This window comes from Sardina pilchardus, chromosome 24, assembly GCF_963854185.1.
Source record: "Sardina pilchardus chromosome 24, fSarPil1.1, whole genome shotgun sequence".
In the NCBI taxonomy this organism is placed as follows: domain Eukaryota; kingdom Metazoa; phylum Chordata; class Actinopteri; order Clupeiformes; family Clupeidae; genus Sardina; species Sardina pilchardus.
In genome coordinates this window covers 14,637,771-14,647,656 of record NC_085017.1, presented here as the reverse complement: position 1 = coordinate 14,647,656, position 9,886 = coordinate 14,637,771, and the positions used below count along the sequence as shown (strand labels likewise).

Genomic DNA, 9,886 nt, shown 5'->3' with positions numbered 1-9,886 from the left:
TGATGCTTTTTTGTGTTTAATTAAAGCCACATTTAATTAAACAAACCAAAACCGAGCATATCACTTTAATATTGGGAGATGTTTTCTGTTCTACTGCATACAGGTATGTCAATCAGAATGAGCCCCTTGTTTGCCTACATGCCTGCATATGTACACGTGATTGGCATACGACTCCAATATACCACTGAATGCATCCTTTCCCAATATACGAATTCTAAAGCGACACACAGATGTCTGTGTGACATTTAGCCATGACAGAGATTCAATCAGAGTCTCATGATACTGTCAACATATAAAGGAAAGCAATATTTTATTGAACCAAAACACCCTTAAATATCACATATCCACACATGTAGACTCCATGCATGGCAGGGTTAATCCGCTCCCTTTGTGCAGTTAAAATAGTCAGCAATCAACAACAAGTCAGCGTCCGAAAAGAGCACATTTTGTTCATCAGCTTGAAGATGCTTTCGGCCGCCAGTCACCATAAGCAGTCTTTCAATCAGTTTGGCACCAGAATGGCGTGACCTTCATTTACAAATACTATCAAGATTATAATTATTATTTTAAATCCAGAAACAGATTTCATAACAACAAAAAATGAACAATCATACAATCACATACGCACGCACACATACAAAAGTACATACATTCATATGTATTTTCCCCCACCCCAATTCTTTTCAGCCAGCCAGATGCTTGTTCCAGTAAGTGTATGCACATCAAGTTGTCAGGTCTGCAGTGGCCCCCTGCTGGTTGTGGTATGGAATTGCAGGCAGGTTGTAGCTATGGCCCGGCTCAATCGGCAACATGTCTTCACGCCAGAACCTGCTGCTAGGCGTCTCGATAGCGATGCGGTTCTGAGATGCCTTACAGAAGGCCAAGTCCGCTCAATTAACCCTTCCCGGATGCTATGGGGTGATGGCCCACCTCTGTGAGCAAGGTGGGGGGAGAGGGAGGCCCAAACGGTTCAACCGTCAGCCCTGGATGAGGTGGGGCCGCAGCTGACGCATCCTGAGGTTCTGACGGCTTCCTTTATTAATCCTTATGGCTCTTGCCCTTCGGCTTCTCATCGAAAGACACGCCGTACTCATTCATGCGGCTTTTGTCCACGGGATAAAGCCTGCAATGACAAAGAGAGGGGCCGTCGTGTCAAACATCCCTTTGAAGGTGTCGCGCACCGCGCAGCTCATTGAGGACAGACACTAACACAATTGCTCTTTGATGTGCTATATGTTATGACCCTGGGAACTCACCATCTCTGATACAGGTAGACGAGGAACACCACGTCATCTCTGAAGCAAGCCAGACGATGGGATGTTGGCATGGTGATTATGAAGGCAAAGACGTCATCAATGAAGGTATTGAAAGCCTGAGGGGGGAGAGTAAATAGAAGCCTCAGACATGCACAGCTTTGAAGACAACAAAAGGATGAGACCTTGACTACAAATGCGTATCAAACGAGCGTGTTCCGTGCCTCTGTGTCTTCCTACCTTATACATGAAGGCCTTCCATGGAAGATGAGCGACTGATTTAAACTAAGGAAAATGTAGACACAAAAACAATAAGCAGAGGTCGCAGTCAACAACTCTTCACAGGTAAGTACAGTAAGTTGAGCGACCACCAACTGACCTTGTAATTCACAAAGAGCTGAGGTAGCATGAAGAGGAACCCAAAGGCATACACCCCTGTTGGAACATCAAGGCCCATGGTAAGTGTTTCACAAAACAGTGTTGCCCAATTCCAGAATTTGAAATTATTAATAATTAATAAAATAAATATTGATTAAATAATACATTTTTAATAAATAACTAAAATGTTCTAAAACAGTATCTCATGGCAGGCCACATCAAACACGTACCGTTCACAAAGCTGTTGATGAGCCAAGAGTACCAGCTGTTGAAATGACAAACCATGGTGCATTAGACGGTGATGGCAACTGAAACAGTGAATGTAGAGCTCAATGAATCCGCATCTTACCTTTTGTACTTCACATAAACAAGAGCGTACCCGGCTCCGCCAATGCACAGAGGATACAGCAGGTAGGACAGGTACTTCATTGCCTGTAGAGACACATAATGCAAAGCTTAGCCGAGAGGCGCGTCTCGTTTTTCGGGCTAACAACACACTAGACACCTGTTCATATCAACACAGTAGGTGAACTAGAGGAACAAGTCACTTAGCAATGCTGACGTCACGGCTTGAACAGCATGAGAGCAGCAATACTGAGGAATTTGTACCATTCTCCTGCTGTGAAGCGATTTGACTGAGTGTCTTCACAACAAATAAATGCAAATGTGAAAACCTGTTTGGGAAGCTAAGAGGCTGTCATCAATGTGACATTAGTGTGTGTGTGTGTGTGTGTGTGTGTGTGTGTGTGTGTGTGCAATGATGGGTCATATGTAAATGTGTGAATGTTATGAGAGAGAGAGAAGCATATGTATACAGGGTAATGTATGACTGCTGCAGTACTTACTTATTTGTCTATTTATTATTTCAACATTGTATACAGCACATTGTACGCTAATGCACTTTTTTTACCTTTAACCCTTAATGGATGGGTTGGCTGTAAACCGAATTGCCCCTCAGGGACTAAAACAGTGATCTGAACTGAACTGAACTTGATGCGTTGGAGTGAATGCTTTGACTCACCAGTGTGTCATACTCCTCGGTCCTTCTCTCCGACTCATCTGATTTCCCAAACTGTGAATAAGTTGCAGTTAACACAGCAGGCCATTAGAAATCTCACTATCACCACTCAGCCACATCCCAAAATGAAGCACACAGGTTTAATCCCCAGATCACTCCATTTAACAGGTCACATCATATCCCCTACCAACAGACAGTAACCTATTTTCTGTAATGCAATATTGTGGGCACTATCTTAACCTGGCAGGACATGGTGGGCAGGACGTAACGTGTCTTTGCTAGTTTCTGATTATCGCAGTTATCATCTTCCCGTCCGGCTTTGATTGAACCCACTTGTAAGTCACGTCAAAGTAAATAACTAAATGCAAGACTTTGTTATGTTGTTGCTGATACAAGCTCAGCATGTCCAGGCAAGTGCAGAACCCCTGTATACTCGTATGTCTTATACACAAAGATGTTTCAGCAAAGCAGGCTTTGGTGGAACTCTGCTTCTGCATACTGTAGATGGTCACGCATGCAAGCAAATTCCTTCTGCAGAGATTCATTCAAGTCATTGTAAAAGCATTGCCCATGGTTAAAACAATCCTCTTTTAAAGGGAATGAGAGAAGGCACTTTCATTGGCCGATGGATGTTATGCCCAAAACACAGCCATGATTAATTAAGAAACAATCAAGCCTATCTCGGATATTTCGGTGTGGAACTCTTTTTGCTAGCTCCATCCAACAAATATATCCAACCAAGTGGTCAATTGCACTGCAATGGTCTGATTTAAACCTCCTCCAGGGGTGGTTTAAATTAAACTGCTAATCCAAGTTCATCCTGAGTTTAAAATTACTGGTGCAACAGACTTGCATTTAATCTAGGTTTAAATTGGGAATTAAACTGGGATTACCTGGAGTTTAAATTTAACCTGAGTTTAATTTAAACTGAATTTAAACTAGGTTTAAGGTTGGTGCAACATGATTAGCCAGTAAACCATGATTTAAACCAGTTTAAAAGTTAAACCAGTTTGGTGCAACCCACCCATACAGTGCAACCCTTTTGAACCGTGTGCCTGGCGTCTGATACATTTGTTTCCGCTGTCAAACTAACAAAAGTGGATTTACACAAACAATGTGAAACAAACAATGCAATCAAAGCAGACCATGCGTTTCTAATTGCTAAAGTAGGGCCCTGAGGCTGTGCGTGCAGCGGATAACAGCTTTGTTCTCCGTCATCATGAGTATAGTATGTGGTGGAGGAGGAGGAGTGAACGGAGCAAGCCAAAAAAAAGTTTGTGCTCACCAGGAAAGTTGGTCTCAAACCTTTCCACACGATCTGGATCTTAAAAGCCTTCTTCACTTTCCACACCTGTCCCCAATTTCAGAATAAGTATTAGTACAGAGGAGGAAAAAAGTCCCTTCAAAGTCAATGCAAACATAAAACTGTGATGTTACCGAACCAGAATATTAAATAATATTATTATTAAAGGCATACATTACATGATAACTACAACTAAAGCTCCAAAATGGCGTTTGATTAGATTAAAAAGAAACAACAGCTACAGTGTTACATTCGATTACATTAGATGAATAAATTATCTTAAACAATTAAAGGCTTCCATTAAGGTGAGAGAGACAGACAGAGAGAGAGAGATTAACGAGTAAATTCAATTAAGACCCTATTAGCATTAGAACTCTAAGGAGCTCTGATGGCACAGTGGCTATTAAAGAGAGAGGAAAGTTTTGAGTGGAAAGCTGAGGTGGTTTGGGGAGAAGGTGTGTGTGTGTGTGTGTGTGTGTGTGTACCTCGATGATGGACCCTACGCCAGCAGGAATGAGCACAAGCAGACTGGTCTGCTCATCCAGCAGGTAGAGGAAGATCACAATGGTGCTGAAACACCTCCATAGCACTGCAAACAACACACAAAGCCACAAGGACACTTTATAGCAAACTCGCCAAAACAAACATCATCAAATATGAATTCTTCACGAGTTTCGGACTGAATCGGTGTTCAATGCTTTACAGGCACTGACAGGATCAAAGGATTTTTATTTCTAAATCTAAACGCTTTCAGAGTGGACCTGCTGTGCTGAAATGGGTCTCCTGCAGTGAGATGAATTACTCCACCTGGTCATGTTACTATCTGTGTGACAGAACCACACATTCCTCGACAGACATTACATCTAATTCACACTTAATACATCATGTGACCAATCACCTGCTTTGCTGGACATTCCCACCATGCTTTTCTTTTGCTTCCAGAAGCTGATGTCATTTTTGAAGGCAAGAAAATCAAACAGGAGCTGGAGGAGAAAATAAACAACATCTGAGCTCTTCTGTCAACAAATGCACATCACTGATGCAGTCAGCATTATGTAGTCATTGACATATTATGGTGGTTTGAGGCAAACATGTACACTGTTAGAATCAGAATCAGCTTTATTGGCCAGGTTTGCGTAAACAAACAAGGAATTTGACTCCAGTTAATCTTTGCTCTCAAAGTAAAATACTCAACAGTAACATAAAAAGAATTGTTTTAAAAAATAGTGGCCTGTTTAGTGGCCTCAAGCTTCAAAAAATACACAGCTTCTCTAATCACGTACACCAAACATCTGGATTTTTAAACCAGGAAGTAATATTGTCTGGTCATACTGTACTGTATGTCTGAGTAGCCTGGCTAGTGCCTACCACTTCTCAAATGAGACGTGGTCTGGCAACCAAACATTAATTTTCTCGTAATTTGAAAAAATGCCCATATCCGTTTATTGGGCGCCACGGACGTCTATCAAATGCGTCTGTGCATAGCTCATCATCGTCTTGCTTTCCCCTCTGTTCTGTGATTGGTCCCCTATCTCAGGCAAAAATTAGGGCGGTAGTTTCCAGACTGCCTTAGCAGCGTGAATGAAATTGCAAGCAAGGCAGCATGGGAACACCCAGGCTAATGTCTGAGGGTATATCTAGAGAAAAATAGCACTTTCATCTTCTGAGTCTGGAGCTGAACTAGCTATGATGACATCATGGAGAAACTAGCATGTAAGACATTGACATACTTACATGGAAAGTGGCCACAAAGAAGGTAAGGCCAAGGAAGTACAGATTGGTGTCTACAAAGATGGCTTTAATTTCATCCGTGTCCTTTTCTGTGAACCCTGCAAAAGTAATGGCACAAAAAGAGAGGAGAGGACAAGACAAGACAAGACGCTTAGAAACAGCTTAATCCCTCTTGTGTTTTAAACTCAATTTGTCCTTGCTTTATCATTTTCAATTCATTAACATAATTAGCTTAGCATTCATAACCCATCAACAAATAAAATCAATTTAACAAGTGACAAAACAACAATGAGCTTGGTTCATGCTCTGTACTCTTGGCCTGAAGTGTCCCACAACAAAGAAACCTTCACCACCAAAAGCAAAATCAAACTTTCAGGCAGACATGCCAGTCACAACGTCATCCTTACCAAAATGTTGTAGAGAATAGACTGCATCCTGCATATGAATCCAGAAGCGAAGCCGACCCAGGGAGATGGTGTCATAGGAGATTGTGAGGGGAACCTCTGTTGTGGTGCTGTTGATCTCCTGGGGAATACATTACACGTCACACTCACATGCAAATGATGCCAACTGCTTCCTTATGGTTAAGCCCTAACTACAGTACTCTACTGTGATGAGCTGGACAGAGCAAGCAAAACGATCAGTGTGGAGACACCTTCCAGTCTTCACAGGTTAAAGCAACACTTAAGAGTTTTTCGTACCTTAACATAATGTTTCCAAAATCATTTAAGCGGTTCACCAACTCGTAACAGGGTGAACGGCACTTCTGCATTGACTTTGCGGCCCTCTATCGGCTATAACCGCACTATGTAACTTTACGAGGTGGGGTAGTGTATCCGTAGTTTGATGAAATGAGACCTAAGAAGCCACAAATTTGACTTGCTTCGATGTCGCAACACATCATACCGTCATAAAATCATGCAACATGCTCTACCCTGTCTGTTTGGTGGATAAACAAATATAGCGTGTGTGCAACAGAGAAAAAGTGCTTTAGTGTTGCTTTAAGATATACCTACCATTAAGTCTTTCACTCTGTTACTCAGCTCATCCACAAACAGCAGTGGCAAATACACCATCTTCTTCCCACTCTGATACCTAGAAAAGGAAAAATATATAAACAAGGTGAAGGTAAAGGTAAGGCAAAATAGGTGATGGTTAATGGTATGGTACTATATGGCGGTATATATATATGACGTGTATGAAGTGTTTTTTGATCACTCACACTCTCAGGAAGCGATGCACGTCGGCCGGCAACGCGTTGCGGTCAAACACAAACTCCTCGGACACGATGTTGAGCGTTAGCCGCGTGCGCCAGTGGGACACTGGGCGATCAGCCCCCGTGTCTGGCTTCTGCTGCTCCTTAGCCTTGGGGAGGAGAATGTCTGGCCTTTATTTTTACATTTGAGCTGACTACACCAAAACTTAAATGTGTGGGGTCTCACGTGGCCACTGGCCAGGCACAACTTTGACCCTTTTGTGAGGAGAGTTCCTGCCTGGGGACGATGTGACATTTTTGGAATTGGACTGTGTCAGAGTGAATTTGTGTAAACAAGAGCTTTGACCCGCAATATGAAAAAAAGTTCCCCATTTCTGAAGCACACAGTAAGTAAAACAATTGTTTCTCCATCACATCTAGGCTACATTGTACCACCCACTAACACAGTGGTTCTCAAACCTTTTCTGTCACTGCCCACTTTGAAGGTGGGGCATTTTCAAGCTCCACCTGACCCCATCACCCAGCAAAATTCTAACATTAAAATGTCCATGTTACATTTCCCCATCTCTGTCCCCTGGATCTGATGGCGCTTTCATTTATATGCAGGCCTGTCTATGACACCTATGTGTGGCTGTCTTGTTTTCAAATTATGATTTTCTTTGTCAAAAAAAGAAAGGGAAAAAAGACACATTTTCTCCTGCTTGTGGCACCCTATCGGTCATGTTTCCATTCCCACCTCCCACTCCCACACTTTACTGCTGCTACAGTGACATACGCCTTACGCTTACACACTATACATGCAGTCTTAAGTATAAACGTTCTGAAATGAAGACCAAAACTGTGATAAAAAACCTCCAGGTCTTGTATCTTGGTTCCACAAATTATAATGCAACAGCTAGCCCTACTTGATGCATGCTGTATTATGCTGGTGAATACTCACGTTTTGTTCCTCTTGGCCTGCTATCAGGCTGACCTCTGGGGGTTTCGGCAACATGTAAGTGGTCAGCTGGGTCACCTGGTGAACTTGTCGTTGGTCCTGCCAGGGAGACACTCCTGCTTGGTGTACAAACACCATGGCATAGAGGGTTCCATTTTTCCGAGTCTTCTTAGGTAAGGTAATGTTTACCTGCCTACAGAGAGATATATGTGTTTCAGTAAAGTCAGAGCTACCTATTCAGACCCAAGTTCAAGTTCATGTTCTTTTGTCACACAAAATTGTACAAAGTACATATAGTGCTTAGTTCTCTTCAAATTACACTAAGATCCAGATCGTTTGGAAAGGTTTGAAACCAACTTCCCTGGTGAGCCTACTTAATCCATTCATTCCTCCTCCACCACCACATACTAAGCTCATAATGACAGAGAAGAGGACTCTAGTCCATTGCACACACAGGGCCCTAATCATCAAGTCTTAGTTCTGACTTAAATGGCTGTGCAGTGTATAACATAGTAAATAACAAAAGAAAACATGTCATGTGCTGTAGGTATGGTTCTCATTTAAGATGCACATATAGCAGCTTGTTCTCAGTCTCTCAGCACTGGCTGCACAAATGTACTGACTGAGCAGATTTGCTTAGTCAGTGGGTAGGTTTACATGTAAACCCACCAAGTGACTGATGAGGCAATCTCCCAGTCAATGAATAAATGCACTGGTGGTTTGAATAATGCTTAGTCCTTCTGACAACTGCAAGAACGTAGCCAAACTGCGACTACATCTGCACCCATACCTCTCAAATTTGGAATGCAAGTCGAAGTCTTCCTCTCTCAGAATGAGTGTGTGTCCGCCTTCCGCGTTGTGCCGTACAGACGTGTACACGCTCAGCTGCAAGCATGGGAAATGTCAAAAAATGGTCTCCCGTCAAATCACTAACATGACGTGTCAATTAATATCTCGCGTTTCCTGTAGATTAGCATGACTAGCCAACAAAATGATCACCCTTGTCTTGTGTTCAAGTAAATGTATATCATGTGTGATTATGATGGCTACGGGCATGCATAAGGGAAACGCAGGCCTAAAAGCATGTTTTGATTAGTCTGAATTGACGAACTGTATTAGAGAGGAGCGTGCTTACCTGCAGACGCGGCTTTGATGTTAAATAAGGGCTGATGCAGTTTTCACTTGTAGTAGGATCCTCACATGGCTTAGTGTATACAATGCCATACATCACCCAGCAAGTATGCAGGACGTACACAACGAATACACCTATAATTAGGGTTGTAAATGAGGTTTTGTGAAACATTTTCCTATCGTTCTTCCGTGGTCTTAGTCTGTGCACGAACGAATAAAATACTGAAACAGCAAACGTTTGACTGCAAACTATGTCGTAAATAGTAAACCATGTATATGGCTAAGACGAAAGATTACAAACAGGTCAGCTATCTGAAATGCCGGTGAGTACATTACTCCAGTAGCCTATCTTGGCGTTATTGCAATTGCATGGTCCCAACGAATGCTTGCTGACCTGCTATCCAGCTAAATTGTCTACTATTGCTCTACGCCATAATAAACGAACAGTAAAGCAATATTAACTAGCAATGACAGGAAACTCCTATGTACAGAGACGTTGAGCCTATTGTATGACATGCACCGATAGACTGAAGTCAATTTCGATTGAAAATAGTGTTATCGGCGTGAAAAAAAAATCACTTCCTCCATTCGTTTCCTGGTGTAGGCGTGCACGCTCAAAGAGCATGCGTACAATTTTTGCGCCTACTCAAGGGGAGTGTTCAATATGCACGTCGCCGGGTGGATTTATGTCTCTCATCGTCTACGTCTACCAGAGATGTTGAGTCATTTCATCAGCTGTGTTTTGACTTAATTAAATATTTGTCAAACGTGCCTCTGCAGGCAATGATAGCATACAACTATCTCAGTTCTGAGTCTTAACTTTATCAAAGTTTAAAAGTAACGTTGTGGTGTTCAGGCTATGATAACACCGACTTTAAAAGTTGACCCTTGGATCAGCACAGTTGGGTGCCTGTTATTT

The 9,886-nt window shown here is 42.3% G+C and overlaps 1 protein-coding gene across 1 annotated transcript; it reads right to left on the bottom strand.

The window, feature by feature from the left end:
* Window positions 1–293: 293 nt before the first annotated feature.
* On the bottom strand, window positions 294–9,566 carry clptm1l (CLPTM1 like). Its single transcript, XM_062529616.1, has 17 exons — window positions 8,972–9,566; window positions 8,627–8,721; window positions 7,840–8,029; window positions 6,906–7,048; window positions 6,700–6,778; window positions 6,091–6,208; window positions 5,687–5,781; window positions 4,851–4,935; window positions 4,438–4,541; window positions 3,935–4,000; window positions 2,653–2,703; window positions 1,981–2,063; window positions 1,862–1,896; window positions 1,633–1,688; window positions 1,494–1,538; window positions 1,257–1,372; window positions 294–1,123 (listed from the first exon to the last, which is right to left on the bottom strand). The coding sequence occupies exons 1-17, from the start codon at window positions 9,137–9,139 to the stop codon at window positions 1,039–1,041; spliced, it is 1,614 nt and encodes a 537-aa protein (XP_062385600.1). The 5' UTR covers window positions 9,140–9,566; the 3' UTR covers window positions 294–1,038.
* Between the last annotated feature and the right edge of the window lie 320 nt (window positions 9,567–9,886).